Below are 19,898 nucleotides of genomic sequence, written 5' to 3'. Positions count from 1 at the left end.
AAATCTTCAGTCACAAGAGAAATGCGGTTTTGCAGCCACTCTTCTGGAAGATATTCAAGTTCCTCTAATCCTATAAGAAAAAGAGACTTCAATTTGGAAAGATCGGAAAATGGAGAGGAAGAGGAGGGTGATATGACTAGTATTAGAGCCATCATAGGGCAATCACCAGTACATAAAGAAGAAAGGCAAGGAAATGATGGGAATAATGGAAGATGGCGATGTTGCTTAGGCTTTTTTTTTTTTTAATTTCTGTCCAATTTAACGGAAATTAGTAACGGAAGGTTTAAATTGAAAATTTTTGAAACATTAGGGGGTACATTGCCAATTATTAAACTTTGGGATTCAAACTGAAAAACCCCTGAAACTTCAGGGGGTAAAGTGAATTTTCCCCTACAAACAATTATAATAATTTTTTAAAAATACGGATATCCATGTCGTTTGGAGGTAGGTCGTTTGGTCTTTCGTCGTTTGGAGGATATCTGTATGTCGCTTGAAGGTAGGTCGTTTCGGCAACATTCAATGACATCATCCGGATCATGAGTAATGTTCAGGTTGAGTGGCTCGCTCTAATGGTAGCTAGCACATGAATCATCATTGCCTTCGCTCTCACCAATGTCGTACACGTTTCGAGGTGTAGTCCTTACAACACAAGACCAATTTGGGTGCCTTTCATCGGCGATGTAAAATACTTATGACACTTGCGAAGATAACACATACGGCTCAACAATAATTTGCTCTCCCGTGTGTATCAGGTTTTTAAAATTCAAGAGCGTGAATCCATAATGGTCCAGCTTGTAGCCCCTATCCATTCTTATATCCGCCCAGTCACACTTGAACAACACATATCTAGTGCTGTTGTAGTATTCTACTTCGATTATTCTAGTCAACTTCCTATAATATGTATGGCCATCAACTGTTGGCATGCACACGCCACTGTTTTAAGTCTTTTTATCTTCATCTTGGGCCAAAGTGCGAAACAATGAACCATTAATTACATAGCGGTTATATTCTAGTGTGTCTTTAGATGGACCCTTAGAATGGCATACAAGCTTCACCCCCAGTTCAGTGCAGCATGTTGCGTCCATTCGATTAACCTGCAATTTAATAGTAACAAGAAACATATTTAATATGTCATTCAAACTTGTAAGTTAAGTTATTATTTGGAATACATGACTTTCATCTTACGTAGTCATGATACCAATCACAAAATTGCTCCTTATATTGTGTGTCCAATTCAATGTCTGTCATTCGCCTCCTATTGCTTCCTTGCCGAAGCGTATCCAAATGTCTCCTATATGCCCATATATATATATATATATATGAAATAAATGTTTTATGATTCACTAATAACGGTAAGAAATGAAGTAACATGCATTAAGAATATAACTCCCATCCACAATTGAAGGAACTCGTCCGAGTTAAACAGAATATATCGGTGAACCTGTGCCAAGGTGCGGTTGTCAAGTTTGACTCGTTTTACTACCCCTTTAGCCTCATATGGGTTTCTTTGAGGCCTATTGTGTATATATATATATATAATATTATATTATATTTGAATACCTCTTAGCCGGATACATCCACCGAAGTGCTACCAGTCCACCAAGTCGGCATTCTCGAACTAAATGCACAATAACATGCACCATGATGGTAAAAAATCAGAGTGGAAATATCTGTTCTAGCTTGCACAAAATTATGATGATATCACTCTCGAGTCGGTTTAGATCTGATTCTGACAACGTTTTCGAACATATGCCTCGAAAGAATATCGATAACTCTATTAGAGGCCTAACAACCATGTCTGGCAAGGATCCGCGCAACGCAATAGGCATAAGTTGTTACATGAGTATGTGATTGTCATGACTTTTCAAACCCATTATGATACATTCCTTAAGTCTAACACATCGAGAGACATTCGATGTATATCCATCCGGCATTCGTACATCTCTAATCATTTTCAAGAAATTAGTTTTTCCCTTATTGGACATCGTGTGGCAAGCTGGGGGCAGGTATATTTTCCCATTGTTGCCGGTGGATGGATGAAGTTTTTCTTTCAACCCCATTTTTTACAGATCCTTACGGGCTTCATGGTTGTCCTTTGTCTTCCCTGTCATGTCAAGCAGTGTGCCAAGTATATTGTCCATGACATTTTTTTCTATGTGCATCACATCGAGGTTGTGTCGTAACAAATTATCTTTCCAATATGGCAAACTGAAGAAAATACTTTTCTTCTTTCACCCAACATCAACATTTGTACTAGCTATATCTTGTGCAGTCTTTCGTCTTTTCTCTCTACGTGCATCATTGTCCCCACATTCAAATAATACGTCTAATTACCTAAGGATGTCCTCGCCATTTGGCACAACAGGGGGACCATCAAGTTCTTGTGTACCGTCAAAAGCTCTTTTGTTCATTCTCCACCTATGATCCATAGGCAATAATCGCGTATGCCCTATATAACAACATTTCTTCCCATGTATTAGCCATTTAGACCATGTCGAAGTGCCACAAATTGGACACACTTTTTTCCCCTTTGTACTATATCCTGACAAATCTGCATAGGCCAGGAAGTCATTTATTGTCCACATCAATGCTGAGCGCAACACAAAGGACTTCTTCATTGATACATCAAATGTTCTTACCCCTATATTCTATAATTCCTGTAGTTCTGATATCAGGGGTTGTAAGTAGACATCTATTGCAATTCCAAGTGAACTTGGGCCTTGAATAATCAAGGATAAAATGAAATTTTGTTGTTTCATGCACAGCCAAGGAGGCAAGTTGTACGGAATCACCATGATCGGCCAAGTCCTGTGGGTTGTACTCATGTTACTAAATGGATTAAATCCATCTAAAGTTAGCCCAAGCCTTACATTGAGTGGATCTGATGCAAATTCTAGGTGTTTCTCATCGAACGACTTCCATGCTTCACCGTCCGCCGAATGCCTCAAGACTTCGTCTTTTGTGCGCCCATCAACGTGCCATCTCATATGGGCAGCGGTATGCTGCGACATAAACAACCTTTGCAAGCGTGGTATTAGTGGAAACCATCACAACACCTTAATGGGCTGTCTTTTAGATGGTAGGGACTGCCCATCTTTAGCCGCTCTAATATTGTCCTTCCACTTTGATAATCTGTATTTTATATAGAAATCTAAATGCTCAGTATCCTTCCAGAATAACATACAGTCAGTTCGACAAGCCAAAATCTTCTCATATCCAAGCCCCAAGTCCTTCAAACACTTTTTGGTCTCATATGTATTTTTTGGCAAGGCTTCACCATCCGTCGAGAGCAACTGATTGATTAACTCAAGCAACGATGTGAATATAGCGTTACTAATTCCACGGATACACTTCAAATTGTGTAGATGTACAATAGCACCTAGCTTGCTATGTTTGGTTTTATCATGTAATGGCTTTCTGATTCCATACGCAAATTGTAGTATTTTCTCTCAGTCTCATCATCAACTTCGTCCTGTATTGACTCTACAACACTAGATTGTGCTTCCATGTGACTAGCAAATTTGTCTGCTCTTGAAACGTGCATGCCGAAAACATCACGGAGCATGGCATTCATAGTTCTCGACTCTTCAGGTACGGGGGCCGAAGAAGATCCTTCTATTGTTGGTTCTCTTTGATCAGTAACAAGATCACACATCCTTTCTCCATGGAACATCCATTCGATGTAACCAGGCCAAATACCAGGTCCACCTGTTAAATGTGTGAAAACCAACTCTGGACTGAGAATCTTGTTGAGTTTACATTTCTTACATGGGCAAATTATGTACTCCTTATTTGTAGACTTGCTAATTGCAAATTCCACAAAGACTTGGCTCCGTTCACATACTCTTCCGAACCCCTAAACTTTGTCATTCAACTCTTGTCCATAGTGTGACTACATTATAAATAAATATGTATTCGTAAAGCTATGTATGATATGCTTTTATACAAATAAGATATATGTCCCTATTACTTGTAAATTAGCATGTACAGAACATATATATAGTATCTCTAGGATAGTAATATGATAATGATGGTACACAATGTATTCCTCTTAATGAAGGCTAATAATTAATAATGTTTATAAGCCTATTAATGGTACACAATCAAACCACAACCAAAACTATACAAAGAAACCCCACTAAACACCCACAACAAAAATCTATACAGGGTAAAGGCTTACCCAATCCCAAGATCAAGCATTGAGGCATTGAACCCAAAACCCATACCGACCACCCATATAGAAATTACAGTAAACCCGAAAAATATTTCACAGTTCAATGATTCAAGCAACATTTACAAGCACAAAAAAATAGCTAATCATAAGGTAACAGAGTCGCTGCTCACCTCCTGCGATCACCAGAACCACCGTGAACAACTCACTCCAAAAAGCAATAAAACCTAAGATGAGAAATACTTGTGAGAGAGAGAGAGATTTCTGTGTGAGATCGAGAGAATTCTGTGAGAGAGAGATTGAGAGATAGAGAGAGATGGGAAATACCTGGGTGCCGGGGGAGTGAAAAAGAGAGGGACCTGGGCCCCGGGGAGTAAAAGAGACATGGAGCAGATGATAAGAGGGTTTGCCAGCGGAGGGGGGAGAGGGATATGATGAGTAGAGCATTTTTTCGGCCGGGCGGTTTCGACTGGGGGAGATGGTGGGTGGGATTGGAGGGGCACTGGGCGCTGGAGAGAGAGATAGGGAACCGGAGATGGAAAGGGAGGACTAGTGGGGGAGAGGGAAAATATTGAAGGGGGAACTGGGCACGCGCTAGGGATAGGGAAAATTAAGTGCGCGCTCCCCAAAAATAATATTGGGGCGCCTGCTATCCAAGCGTCCTTAATTTGGGGCGCTTACCAGCCAGGCACCCTTATTTAAGGGCGCGTGGCTCGCAGGCACCCCTAATCAAGTGCTCCTGGATAGCAAGCACCCCGAATTAAGGACGTCTGGCCAGAAGGCGCCCTTAATTAGGGGCGCTTGCTAGTAAGGGTGCTTGGCTAGCAACCACCCCTAATTAAGGACACCTTGCCAGAAAATGCCCTTAATTAATTAAATTGGGGCGTGCCCTATTGGAACGCCCCTTTTTAAGGGGGCGTTTTTCTGCACAAGCATTGTTAATTTTATTTCGGGTCATTTTCACATTAAAATGTCCCCATAAGGGGACGTTTTATTAAAGCGCCCCAATTCCTAGTGCTAGCAAACCTTGTTTTTTTGGTAGTGAATGTTCCTATAATAATATTCATCAAATGGTTGAAGTGTTGGAATTTGCATAAGAAGTGTTCTCATTTTGTCAGCCTTAAGCAAAAGAGGTGGAATAACCCGTAATGAATCCAGAGAATTAAATGCCACATGGCGAGTTCTTTCAACTACTTTTTCTGCATTTGGATTTGAAATGATGCACTCATCCCTTGCTACTAACTTTGTAAGATTGTGAATCAGGTCATACATTTTGCATCTTTCTATATCACCATATGCATTTCTTTGTATGTCTTGGAAAAAAGAACTCCAAAGCAAATCCGTAAAATACTCGTGACCAATATCTTCAGGACGTCTGTTTCTATAATGAATGAATAAAGCCTTGAGCTATCCATAGTTGAATCAACAACTTCACAGCAATTTCATGATCTTTTGGAAACAATGAACAAAAGGTAAAACATTGCTTCAATTGTGACAGGAGGTGATCATAACTCAACTTACATATTGGAAAAATACCATTGTCTTGTTGAGTTATTTTGTAAAGTTCATTGTTTGTAAAGTAGAACCAATCCTCCTCTGAATTTTTGAAGTATAACATACTCCCTATGCTCCTTAAAGCAAGAGGAACTTGTGCACACCTTCGTATCCCTTCTGATTTCTACTAGCTTTGGATTCCTTAGCTCTTCCCCATCTTTAAATGCCATTTTCTTAAATAAATTCCAATAATTGTTTTCAGATAGACCTTCTAAACGATATGGTGACACCGTGCCTGTAATCTCTGCAATGGTTTTGCTACGTGTAGTAATCAAAACTTTGCTTCCCCTCAGGCCTCCCACTAATAGATTTTTCAAATTGAACCATATATTAGGATTCTCATTCCATACATCGTCTAAAACAAGTAAATATCTAATCCGATCAAGTTCCGCTTGAAGCTGACTTTGCAACAAATCCATCTCAAGGCTTTCGGGTCTCCTTTTAGTTGCACATTCTATGATCTTTTGAACAATAGTTTTCACGTCAAAAGGATCAAAGACACACACCCACATTCTTAAATCAAAATGCCTTTGGACCTCCTCGTCATTGTACACATACTGAGCAAGCGTAGTCTTTCCTTGTCCTCCAATTCCAACTATAGGAATGATGGAAACATTATCTTTTTCATTGGAATGGAATAACTGCTCTTTAATAGCCTTCTTTTCACCCTCTCTTCCAATGACTTTTTCCTCACATATAAAAGAGTGTGTATCTTCTCTTTTCCTATGCAAAAATTGTGTCCCTATCAGGCGCTCAGTAAAGCCAAATTTGATCCTATCAGCTGCGACTTCATCCAATCTCTTTCTAACTTGCTTTATCATGTTACCCATTTTAAAGCCATATGCAAGCTGGTTTGATTCGGAAAAAAATATGCATACCTGTAGTACCCCCAAATATTTAGTATGGTCCATTCCGAAAAGTTGAAACAATCTTTTGGCTATGTAATTAAGGAAAAGATGAAGGTCATGTTATATTTGTTGTTATATTTATAATCACCAATTCAAATATAATCACTGTTCTAGTTTTAGAACTCCCCTATGGTTGGAGATTTTGCATGTATATATATATATATATATATATATATATTTATATATACACACACAAAGAATGGAAAGGCGGCCACAATTATAATTTCAGTGTTTGGGATTGCTGCTCCTCTACATCCAAAAGCACAGCTTGGGTAGTGGAAACCGTATTTCTGAGCTTTTGAAGCTCATCTTTGAATCCCCATAGCAGCCCAATCTCTTGGAGAGCCAGAGGGCCCAAACTCTTACTGATACTCGCAGTAGTGTCGAATAGAATTGCCTTAGCCATTTCAAAGCCGCTATTGAAGTGTAAGGGTGTATTAGGAAGATGTGTTTGGTGTATATTTGATAGCCTAGGTGTGGCCATTTGCATTTATCTCATACTTTAGAACCTAGCTTCAATAGACAGGTTAAGCCTCGAAAGGAAAAAGTAAAAGGAAGGTTAAAGTGATCCCATGCTTGATACTTTAACCTTCCTTTTTACTTTTTCTTTTTGGGCATGTCCTTCAAGTATTAAAGGTTCTAAAATATTAGTTGTGGCTTGTGAGCATCTTTGGTTCCATAGAAACAGAGCTGCTCATGAAGGCAATATACCTGGCATCATGATCTATTATCCTTATAGAAACTAATACTAATCTAAAGAGATTGAGGAAAGAGATGAAAGAGTCAGAAATAGAGGTTAAGGTGATTTGGCCTATGGACTATATCCACAGTTAAAGCTTTATAGGCTACCTTTTTCCTTAATATTTGATTTGAGTACAATGTGATTTGAATAATTTTAAATACAAACATATCCCTTAAATTATGGTTAATAAATATTATCTAAATTCCTTGATTTAAAAAGTACAAATTAACATTTATCACAAATGATTTATATCTTTAACATGCCCTGCAACATGAACTCTCTGTTACCGATTGTTCATCTTGAATATCCAGTGGCTGAACAATGGCTACTGTGGGTTGAATTGTAACGGGCCAAACGGCTACTATAACCAAAATTTGGACTTCACCATTTGGAATCAATCTTGGTGTTAGCCAAAAAACTCTGATACCAAGAGATTGAGAAAAGAAATGAAAGAGATAGAGATTAAGGTAGTTGACCTATGACCTACATCCAAACCTTAAAGCCTTATATGCTACCACTTTCCTTAATATTTGAATTGAGTACAAGTCTTTACTTATTGACCTTTTCATATGATTTGAATAATTTTAAATAAAAGATTTATATCCTTAACAATCCTCTTCCATCAGACAGGCCACTATGAAGCACGACCCAGCCTGGAACACACAAATAATCTCAATCTTGGGATGGGAAGCAGCACCATTTGTTGTTGCATCCATAGGCTAGGCTTGTGTTGACTCCTCACCTTTGTCACCATCTTTACCTACAACACACAAATAATCCCAACAAATAACAATTCCATTACATAACTGAGGTTAATATAGTTCTAGTTTACCAATTACCATGTTCCAGCTTACCTTTCTTCTTTTTCTTTGTGCCCAAGGCTAACAAGGCCTTGATTTTGGGATCATCTGTTGTCTTTGTGGGCTGCAGCTCCTGCAGAGGATGAGATGCGACTCCATTTGAACCATCTAGCATTAGCAAAACTGTGAATTTGATGTGAGCAACATAATCTCATTCAAAACCAACAACCCATTGTTGCAAAATTAGCAAAACAAACATCAACTGTATGCGTGTGTGTGAATTTGGCCAGGGTTCCAAATACAAGTTTCCTACCGGTAGGCTTCTCATGAAGAACAGGATATGGTTGCAAGAGCTCATGATTAACACATTCACCAAAAGACGATGTTTTAAAAAAAGAAGTGAAAGCACAACACACCTAGCTGTGAATGGCATGGGAGGAAATTTCTGATTTATTTCACTGAAAATAAACCTAGATGCTTTCATCTTCAAGTGGTAGTTCCTGTCAAACTGCTTCAGTTGATGGAGAAAAACACATTCAACATTTTACAGTCATAAGCAGCAGCAACCATTATGAATTGCATCAGTTACATCTTTCTTCTGCCAAAGAACCAAGATTTAGGGAGAAAATTGATTAAAGGAGAAGGTAGGAATTCACTTTTCCTAATAAAACCACGGTAGAAATAATCATTAAGTTTAGATTATAGAGATTAGAAAGAAGAGACAAGAAGAATGGCAGCCATATATAGAACTCTGCAATACTACCTTTTATCTTTTTAAAATTTGCAAATACTGCAATATTACTCTACTATCCATACTCCACCACAGAAAGAAACTGAGCAAGCTGGCCCAATAGGCTGAATTGCAAAGAATATATGCAAAGGCGGCACTAATTGAAGCATTGCACTAACAAGAGACGCATAAACAGAGTGGTTGGCTAACATGATCTTCAATTCCAGTCAATACCCTTGGAGCACAGCAACCGATTTCACTTCAAGACAAGCAAGCATTCTCATTGTCTTTTGGAATTAAAATGCTTTCAAGCAAGTGGAAGAAACCTGCAAATACAAAATACGTGTTAGGTGGCTTTTAAGGACAGCTGGGATTTTTGATCATGTCTTTTAAGTTCTAAATGTTGATAAAAGTTGCTCAACAAATTGTAGGCAGAATAGTATTTAAAAATTCAAATTAATATGGTTAATGGAATTGAATGTCCCCTTTCACAGGCCCAGCATGCTTGCACCATTTACTCACTCGATCTTCCTCATCATGATAGTGCTCTGTATAGTTCCATTGTTTTGTGTACAAGTGAGGCAGACATATCTGAGAATATTGTAGAAATCCCCCAATGATTCTCACATCCACCTCATGAGTTGATGATTTTTTATGCACGTCTCTGCTGACCATAAAAAATCCAAATAATAAACTCAACAATAACTCAAAATTTCCAATGAAAACAGTAAAAAAGGTAAAATCAATCCACCAACAATGACTCCAGTAACAATAATAATAAAAAGAATCTCTCGCATTTGATTATGAGAATACTCAAAGTTACGCAAAAATTTTATTGAGTTTCTATGAAAATTTGGGTCGGGATTGACTTCCCTGGTCTATCATAATTCTTTTATTCAATCACTGGCATTTAAATATAGGATTTTTAAACACACACAAAGAGAGAGAGCGAGAGAGAGAGAGAGCATACTTCTATGTCAATCTCTGTTGATTCCACATAAATGATAAGATCAGCAACAATTTTGATGATTTCTACCAGTAATCCAAGTCTATCAGCTGTCTCTATATAAAGTAAGCTGTAAATTGGAGAGAAAAATGCATAATAAGATGATAGATCAATGCACCTATTCCTTGCAAACAATTATTAAACTTCATTCAAACTCTTTGGTCCACAAGAGAAACATAAAAATGAAGAACAAATTTTAATACTAAAAGACAACTTAATCACAAGTAGCAAACCTCCTCTTAGATCCATCTTCTTTCACTTGTATCTAAGTTGCAATATCACATCAAGCTGCAGAACAAAGTCACAAACTTCAGTTCAACTTCATAAAGTTACAAAAAAGCACATGAAATTGAAGTTGGTTGAGCTTACTAGATCATAGCTAGGAAAACTCTGATTGATCCCCACTGTATTACAAATTATACTTTCTATTGAATAAGCCTCAACCATGGCACCACACATGGAAAAAGAGGAGAATATTTGATCAATAAACAGAGGACTAATCAATGGAGCCAAACATGAAACATCCTCCGAAGAAGATGGGAAAACATGATCAAACAATTGCTGCTCAAGCTGACAGACCTGCAATTTAAGTCAGTTTTTATCAAAATTATGTAACTATCATATACTCCATTCAAAATCACAAAGTTGTTCCCATTTTTCTTGTTCATCAAATAACAGAGGAAGGCATAAAAATATAAATGGATTTCCAATACATATTATCTCATCAAGGGACATAAGGTATCATGCATTCAGAGTATGAGAATAAATCTTAAATCTACCCCATAATGATAAGATACCCAAATATTCTACATTAACAAATGGATAATAACTCCTAATATTCAAACAGTAGTTGTGCATGTCTAGATTTAAATATCAAGATCGTGCTTCTAATCCAAACAAAGCCATCAAACACATTTTAAAAATCATATAGAAATCTGAGAAAATACCCAAACAACTCTTGAGCCCAACTCCCAGCTCCCCACCTCTTTCCCAGGGTTTCCTTCAAAAGGGTAAAAAAGAAGAGCTTCATTTTAAAGCTCCCTTCTTGGCCTCTATTGTGAAATGATACTTTTTCGATCAAGGAAGGAGTGAGTTAAGTGTAAAGGACACAATTCCAAGGCAAGAGGAAATGGAACATGGGACTAGGGCCAAAGACAAATAAAAGTTACAGGCCAGCACGTATCAAAGGAATTGTCTCTTTTTGGGCAATGGACATAGAGCACCATTTTCACAAACGCCTCCTGATCCACTCCAAGGCTAATATCTACTGCTTCAGCTTTCAGCACCTTATGATCTTTGAGAAGATAATTAAAAGACCAAGCCTTAAGATGATATTCCAGGAATCATATAGATTTCTCTTAATTTTTCCATCTCAAATTCCCAACTTCTCAACTTAATGCTTAGTTGCAGAGTGAAAAAGTTTCGAGTTGGCTCCAAATCTTAAATCCATGTATGTCAGTGCTTCAATTGATTCTACATATGAAATCTGATAAATCAAAAATTCTCTAAAATCATAAATCAGAAATGCTTCAATTGCTTCAATTGTTTCTGCAAGTGAAATAAGGAAGAAGGAATAGCATTTGACATTTTAACATTGGTATACGTATCACTAATACAATTCCACCATCAGATAAAAGAGAGAAACTCAATTATACCAAGTCTCTTTGAAGAAATGAATTTTTCTTATCCAAACAGATTGTAGAAATATCCACATGATTCCCACAATCCATTTCATGAATTGCTGCGTTCGATCAAAAAACAAAATAATAAATTCAACAATAACCCAAAAATTTTTAATGAAAATAATAAAAATGTAAATTTTATCCATTTGTTCAACATAATATACATTCGACACTGAGAAAATCCTAACACAGTAATGCAAATTTGTATTAAATTTTTGTGAAAATTTGGGATGGGATTGACTTCCCTCATCTATAATTATAAGTCTTTTACCTAATACATGATGCTGCCGTTTGTAGAATTTAAATTTCAAATGGAAATGAAAGAAATGTTGAAAAACTAAAAGAAGAAAACAATACTGGAAATGCCATTGAAGTGAAAGATAGGAAAAAATACTGCAAATGTTAGAGCTTTGCACAAATCTGATTGTCGGCAAGGTCTCAAGAAGCGTCTATACGTGCAGCCTTAATTTCTTCCTGCATATGAAATCAAATAAGATATATATGAAAAGCCTGACAAAGTAAAATATAGAGAAACAGCAAGAAGAAAAAAATTATTGTCTAATTGGTGACTTAAAAACATGATAATATTGGCGAGTTTGGCTTGCTCCCCATTCTTTACGATGACCATCGCCACCATTATGAAAGTTTGGGATGTGAGCAATCTTTGGCCAATCCTCTCCCATTCCTTGTTCACATCTATTTATTATAAGTCTTTTAATTAATAGATTGACTACCCTCATCTATTAATTATAAGTCTTTTACCTAATACGTGATGCTACCGTTTGTAGAATTTAAATTTCAAATGGAAACGAAAGAAATGTTGAAAAACTAAAAGAAGAAAACAATACTGGAAATGCCATTGAAGTGAAAGATAGGAAAAAATACTGTAAATGTTAGAGCTTTGTACAAATCTGATTGTCTGAAGAAGTGTCCATACGTGAAACTATATGCTTGCTGTATATGAAATCAAATAAGATATATATCAAAAGCCTGACAGAGTAAAATAAAGAGGAACAACAAGAAGAAGAAAAATTATTGTCTAATTGGTGACTTAAAAACCTCAACAAATTGGCGAGTTCGGCTTGCTATCCATTCTTTGAGATTACCATCGCTGCCTTTACGAAAGTTTGGGACATGAGCAATCTTTGGCCAATCCTCTCCCGTTCCTTGTTCACATCTTTCCTCCAAGCAAGGACACTCCGCAATTGTCAAACGACGTAAAGAGGTGAGGCGGCGCATACCTTCGGGCAGTGATATTAACTTTGGACAATTTACGACTTCAAGCTCCTGAAGTGAAGTGAGATCGCTTATCCACTCCGGTAAAGACACCAAACTAGGGCAATACATAATTTGAAGCCCTTGCAGAGTGGTAACATCTCTAAGCTCTATTGGGAGAGAAACCAAATTTGGAACGCCAATGATAGATAGATGACCAAACCTTGTGGGTCCAAGGCCATGTGCGCCATCTTCATTCTCATTGCTGATAAGTTCTTCGCAGCGAAGAATAAACAGATTTTCAAGTGAGGTGAGATGTTGAAAGAGTGGAGAAATTGATATTCTCATTTTACAACAATCCAAAATCCCCAGGGTCTCAAGAGAACTGAGGTTCTGCAGCCACTCTAGTGGTAGATATTCAAGTTGCTCTAATTCCACAAGATAAAGATACTTCAATTTGGGGAGATCGGAAAGGGGAGAGGGAGAGGAGGGTGTTGTCAGAGACATCATAGGGCAATTCTTTATACATAAAAAAGAAAGGGAAGGAAATGAAGGGAATAATGGAAGATGATCTGTTTCCCTCGTCTTTCGCCATCCACTCAACTTTGGCAAATTAATAAGTGTGAGGGTTCTGAGAATTTTCAGGGGAGAAGAGGACACGTCACTACCATCATTGCCTATGTACTTCAGCTCACTCAAGTTTTTAAGATAAAGACGCTCCAGAAAAGGGAATCGGTCCAATGGTGGGATATGTTGAAGCCACTTACAATTCGCTATTTGAATAGCAGTCAAATTTGAGAGTGAGGACACCCAACTAGATAACGTCACACCTGCATACCCAAATATAGATAATAAATTCAAATTTAGGTGCGGCCGAAGGTTTTGCAATAGTTGTTCATCATTTGCAATTGCCTTATCACTTTCATCACTAGATTCTGGGTCCCACTCTAATATCAGCCATTGAAGATGTCGCTTCCTCTCCAAGTTTGCAGCCTTTGCTTCTGATGCAGAAGATCTCGAGTGCTCTAAACCCTTGATCCATAAATCTCCTCTCAACTCATCTAAACCATCCATTGGCTTGGAGAGAGAACTTTTTTTCTTCCCTAAAATGTATAGGGACAATGTTTGGAGAGCGGTCAACTTTATAAGTCCAGGAGGCATATGCGTTAAGCTATTACACCCATCTAGTCCAAGATGCCTTAGGCTGATTAAGTTTCTAGTCTCTTCTGGCAATTCTTTAAGTTTAAGACAATAGTCTAGTCTTAGTGTTTGCAAATTCTGCAATTTAGTTATAGAAGCGGGGAGTAGTTTGATATCTTTATTCCTAGACAGATCTAAAAATCTTAAATGCTCTAACTTGCCAATGGAATTCGGCACTTTTTGAATACTCGACTGACTCAAATTCAAAGCACGCAAGCATTTAAAACTTGAAATAAGTGTATTAGATACTGACTTATTCAACTCAAGTACTGCATTGTTCAAGTTAAGTTCATCATCAAGTCTTGGAAGTATTGGAATGCCTAGAAGAAGTGTTCTCATTTTGTTAGGCTTGGGCAAAAGAGCAGGAATATCTGGTAATGAATTTGAAGAATGAAATGCCACATGACGAGTTCTTCCAACTACTTTTTCTCTATCTGGATATAAAATTGTGCACTCCTCACCTGCTACTAACTGTGCAAGATCATGAATAAGGTCATGCATTTTGCACTTTCCTATTTCACCAACTATATCTCTTTGTACGTCTTGGAAAAACGACCTCCAAAGCAAATCCATAAAATATTCGCGACCAATATCTTCAAGATGTCTATTTCCATATGATGAATGAAGAAAGCCTTGAGCTATCCATAACTGAATCAACACCTCCATTTCAATTTCATAATCTTTTGGAAACAACGAACAAAAGGCAAAACATTGCTTCAAGTGTGATGGGAGATGATCATAACTCAACTTAAGTATTGGAAAAATATCATTTTCTTGTTGAGTTATTTTGTAAAGATCATGGTTTTTAAAGTACAACCAATCATCTTCCGAATTTTTGAAATATAATAGACCCCCAATGCTCCTTATAGCAAGAGGAACTTGTGCACACTTTTGTATGATCTCCCTTCCAATTTCTACTAGCTTTGGATTATTTGGCTCTTCCCCGTTTTTAAATGCCATTTTCTTAAATAAATTCCAAGAACTGCTTTCAGATAAACCTCTCAAAGGATATGGTGAAACTGTACCTGTAATCTCTGCAATCTTTTCGCTACGTGTAGTAATCAAAACTTTGCTTCCTCTTAGGCCACCCACTAACAACTTTTCCAAGTTGGACCATGTACCACGATTCTCATTCCACACATCGTCTAAAACAAGTAAATATCGCTTCCCATTAATTTTTGCTCGAAGCTCACTTTGCAATGGATCCATCTCAAGGCTTTTAGGTCTCTCCTTAGTCGCAGATTCTATAAGCTTTACAATGATAGTTTTCACGTCAAAAGGATCAGAGACACATGCCCACATCCTCAAGTCAAAATGTCTTCGAACCTCCTCGTCATTGTACACATACTGCGCAAGCGTGGTCTTTCCTTGTCCACCAATCCCAACTATGGGAATTATGGAAACATTCTTCTCATTCATATTGGGATCGAATAACAGCTTTTTAATAGACTCCTTATCATCCTCTCTCCCAATGACATCTTCCCCATGTACAAATGAGTGTGTATCTAGTCTTTTCATATGCTCAAACTGTGTCGATGTGGTGTGCTCATTGAAGCCAAATTTGATCCTATCAGTTGCAATTTCATCCAGTCTCGCCCTAACTGCCTTGATCTTATGACCAATTTTAAAGCCATATACAAGCTGGTTTGATTTGGAAAAGAAGATGCATACCTGTAATACTCCCAAATATTTAGTATGGTCCATTTCGAAAAGTTAAACATTTTTTGGGCTATATGTGTAACTAAGGAAAATCTGAAGGTCATGTTTGTAATTGTTGTAAGTTTAAGTCAGAGTTTATTTTATTTTTTGGTTGTTTTATTTACAACCACCCATTCCAATCTGTTCACTGTGATAGTTTTAGAATTCCCCTATCATTGAATAGTTGGGTTTATAATGGGGGCAGATAATTTATGTGACTTTTTCTAGACGACATTTGCTCCTTGTAAAGATGTCGCAACTTAATTAACCATACATTTTTTGCATATGGTCAGTACTCTTACAAATGAGACTGTTTTAGGTAAGACTCTATTTATAGTAGTTGTAAGGATAAAGAAAACAGACAAAAAAATGGAATATAAAAGCATCTATATATGTCAAAATGATACATGAAAACATTGTTGCTATAACACCCCATATTTGATATAAGTTGGTACGAGTTTTGGCCCAATGTCTTGGGCTTTAGATATATGAACCAATGTCATTGGCCCTAGTGAACTTAATAAAAATTGGATCAAAGACCCTAAAAGAGATTATAAGAGATAATTAATTTCTTAACCTAATGGACTAATCCATGGCATAGTCTTATCCCTAATGATGGGCATAATTTAATGTTTCATTCATAATTTTGTAAGATGATAGTTTATAACCAGAAAGCTATTTAAGTCTATGTGTACAAGATGTGTTGATCTTTTTGGAAGAAAATATTGTCCTTTAAAAATGACGTTTATAATGATGTTCATTCATGAAATAGACGTAGGATCTAATACCTAAAGCCAAAAACCAGAAACTTTTATAGCCAAAAACCTCTTTTCAATGGCTCATTTGAGTGGTAAAAAACTTCTAAACATAACCCTCAAGCAGTGTTAAGACTATATCAAGAAAATAAGTAATTTCTCATATATGGCATCAAGAAGAGCTTTGGGTTAAACCTGGACATTAAACTTTCTGTCCATGGCATGTTTAGGTGGGTATTTGATCCAAATTTCGTCAAGTTAAAAACCTTAGATATATGTGTTGTGGGCCAATGGGCCAAGTGACCAAAGTGTAGTGCTCTAATTTAGGACCATTCAGTGAGTTGTGGGCCTTATCTGGTTTACCTAGTTAGGAGGAGGTTCAAATGGGCCATTTCTTACCCAAGGCCCCATAAAAACAATTTTGAGATTTTTGGAAGAAAACTAAACCACCTTTTTAGTGAAATTTCAAGATTAACCCTACTTTCGTTTATTTATTCAAAAGTTATGAAAATATTAATAGAATGAGCTCCTAGAACATGATAACTTTTAAGGAAAAAGAAAACTTTATATTCGGACCAAGGTACAAAAAAGAAATAAACATTAAAAATATTTTTTTATAAAGAGAAGAAAAGAAACTTTAGGTTTAGGTTAAGCTTTTAACTTATTTCTAAGAATAAAACATCTCTAATAATAGAGGGAAGGTTTGAACGGTCAAGTAACTTAGGAACAAATTTTAATCACGATTTATGTGTCTAGTATAAGGATAATTTTGTTGAATCTTATTGTTCAGGTTTTAATAGTTGTCGCCTCACTTTTAGTGTAGTATTGACTATCGATGTAACTTGTACTCTTTGCTACTTCTAAATGCATGTCAATTTAAGTGATTATCGCTTTTATATATATATATATATATATATATATATGCACTTTATGATGAAATTATATTGAGATTAGAATTTCCGTACCGTTGAATAGTTGGGTTTAACATTATAATGAACAAATTGTTGTTGTTGTTGGTGATTTGTTCTTTGGAAATGTTGTTGAGAAGTTTTAAACTACGGAAGATGATATATATTTGCTTTGGCTTGTGTTGTGATAAATATTTGTATGCAGGTCTGGGAATGCCTTAGTCACAGACAACATCATATGCACATTAATGAAGAATTTACCTGTTTTGCCATCTTCTTATACCGTGTCATCACTTGTCGGCGTAGAAGTTGAGTGGAGTAGTCATCCAGCAAGTCATCGTCGTCGTACATGGCATCCTTGAGTTTTCGAAGCCAATCTTTGACCGCATGGTTCTGGGCTTGTTTCTCCTCTGCGTCCAAAAGCACAGCTTGGATGGTGGAAACGGTGTCCCCGAGCTTTCGAAGCTCATCTTTGAAACCCCATAACACTCCAATCTCTTGGAGAGCAAGAGAGCCCAAACTCCTAATGATGCTCCCAGCAGTGTCAAAGAGAACTATTTCCGCCATTTGTGGGTTGTGGGTGGTGAGTCAAGTAAACTGATGACGAGGTATTAAAAATTTGAGAGAATATTGAAGAGAACTGAGTCGGCCATTTGTCGTTGGTAGCACATCTCATTCAGAGGTGTTGGAGTGTTGAAGGAAGATGTGTTTGCTTTAATTATTGATAGGAGTGTGTATAATTAAATTTTTCTTTGACAATTTCTTGCAAATTTGATTCTACTAATTTAATTGCTTTTTGTTCTACCAATTATTTTTTTCTTATCAGACTTCAATTTGTCTAATTTTATTCTATTATCAATTTTAACTTTCTCTAACCATTCAAAAAATTTAACAGACTCTTTAATTTCATTCATATATTTATAAGGATGAAGTTTTCTTTCAAACTGAATTAGATGAATTTTCTTCAACTTACTTTTTAAAAGTGACATATGTCCTTTTTTTTTTAATAACATGTAAGATACACAAAAATTTTTAATAAAATTTATTTCAACTTTGTCCCTACTATTAAAGAGGAATGAGTCGGCCATTTGTCCTAACATCCCATACCATGACTTATAACATTCTTTGCATGAATGAGAACAGATTGCATCATTTTCGTTGAAACCGTGTTAGAGGTTGGTCCATTCCATATCATTATCAGTTGAACGTACAGGAAAAGATTTGGAAATCGTGGGAATCGTCGGTGCATCATTATTCGTTATTCAGCCACTAATCTTCAAGTTATTATCTAATTAATTACGTACCTTCCTATGTGAAGGATAAAAGGGATCCCTCGTCCAAGGGACGTCATGATTAAGTGTTTTAAAGGACCAAATGTCCAAGTGACACTCTAATTGACACGACTCGCGAATTCGACACGAATTTAACACAAAATTAAGAGCTTAATATTAGGATTAAAGAATCTAATCCGTTTAATTAAATGAATCGGGTTAAGATTGACTTACATAGTTTTATATACATACTTCGTCATGATTCAAACCCGACGCGCAAATATGAATTGTCACTCCTACTCTAAACTCATCAATTCTTACATGAAACGGGAATTCTCCAAAATTTTGTCCGAATTTCTTGAAATTTAGGCACAATAGTTAAGAAATTCCAATCTATGCTATATTAGGTTGATAAATGAAGGTGTGGTTTGTTTGTTGGGTTTTGTGTTGGGCCTTTTTTTGCAATATTTTATTTTTTTTAAATTTGTTTACCCCACCTAATATTTAAAAGATCCCCATTAATAGAAGTAGGCATTGGGTAGGTCATTACTCATCAAATCAGCCAGGCCGCATTGGTATTGAGTATAACTATTTCAACGATTATCGATGGGTTTATATTTATAAGGACGGTGAACTTTGCTATCTTTATGTTTTTTCATTATCCAAATTAAATTTTTTACAAAATTTATTCACCGACACCTATGCTATATATGCGTGTCAAATGTAATTCTTCCTTTTTTTCTCTTGGCAAGAAAGAAATTATTTTTCTTTCAATTGAGTGCATTTTATTATTATAATTTCTCACTTTCTTGGAAAACAAGAAGCTGTACGTGACATCAACACGGTTAAAGCCGTGTGGCCGAGTCGGATCCAAAGGTGTTTAATATGGACGGTGAACTGGGTATCTTATAAATCTGCTAACAAAAAAAAGTCAACACTTTTTAAAATTGGTTCGATCTTTGTGAAGTGGAATTTCGTATTATTTGAAGACTGAATTCAATCAGACATGCATTTTCAGAAATTCCAGTTGGGTCTTCCAAGTAAATCCCATTTCTACTTTGCTTGACGTTTAAGCCACGCCACTGAAATTGGTGTGAATGGTTCAAGGAGTGCCGTGCCAAAGATAACGTAGAGATATTTAGTTGGAAAATGGAACCCGCGCTAGGTAGGTGGGACATCACTATTAGTTGAATGGGAAATGTTGAAAAAAATGCGGGAGTGGGCCTGAAGAGTTGAATGGAAATAAAAAGAAAATCAC

General features: G+C 36.7%; 1 protein-coding gene across 1 annotated transcript; it reads right to left on the bottom strand.

Annotated features, from left to right (window-relative positions):
• Nucleotides 1–8,094: 8,094 nt before the first annotated feature.
• LOC132181636 (putative disease resistance protein RGA3) lies at nucleotides 8,095–17,936 on the bottom strand. The gene is made up of 7 exons (XM_059594888.1): nucleotides 17,631–17,936; nucleotides 12,653–15,679; nucleotides 12,479–12,547; nucleotides 11,081–11,233; nucleotides 10,334–10,490; nucleotides 8,230–8,358; nucleotides 8,095–8,135 (listed from the first exon to the last, which is right to left on the bottom strand). Exons 1-7 carry the CDS (start codon nucleotides 17,934–17,936, stop codon nucleotides 8,095–8,097), a joined length of 3,882 nt encoding a protein of 1,293 aa, XP_059450871.1.
• Between the last annotated feature and the right edge of the window lie 1,962 nt (nucleotides 17,937–19,898).

The sequence above is a fragment of the Corylus avellana genome, chromosome ca5 (assembly GCF_901000735.1).
Source record: "Corylus avellana chromosome ca5, CavTom2PMs-1.0".
Taxonomy (NCBI): Eukaryota; Viridiplantae; Streptophyta; class Magnoliopsida; order Fagales; family Betulaceae; genus Corylus; species Corylus avellana.
The sequence above is the reverse complement of the archived record's forward strand: the minus strand, read 5'-3'. Positions and strand labels throughout refer to the sequence as shown.

What these genes read in the sequence shown, in the direction of transcription:
- LOC132181636 (XM_059594888.1), bottom strand. Translation starts at nt 17,936, where the DNA reads ATGGCGGAAATAGTTCTCTTTGACACTGCTGGGAGCATCATTAGGAGT. An exon ending in CCTTTGATACGTGCTGGCCT is followed by an intron (nt 10,491 to 11,080) that starts GTAACTTTTATT and finishes CTTAAATTGCAG; the next exon opens with GTCTGTCAGCTTGAGCAGCA. An exon ending in CACAAAGAAAAAGAAGAAAG is followed by an intron (nt 8,136 to 8,229) that starts GTAAGCTGGAAC and finishes TGTGTGTTGTAG; the next exon opens with GTAAAGATGGTGACAAAGGT.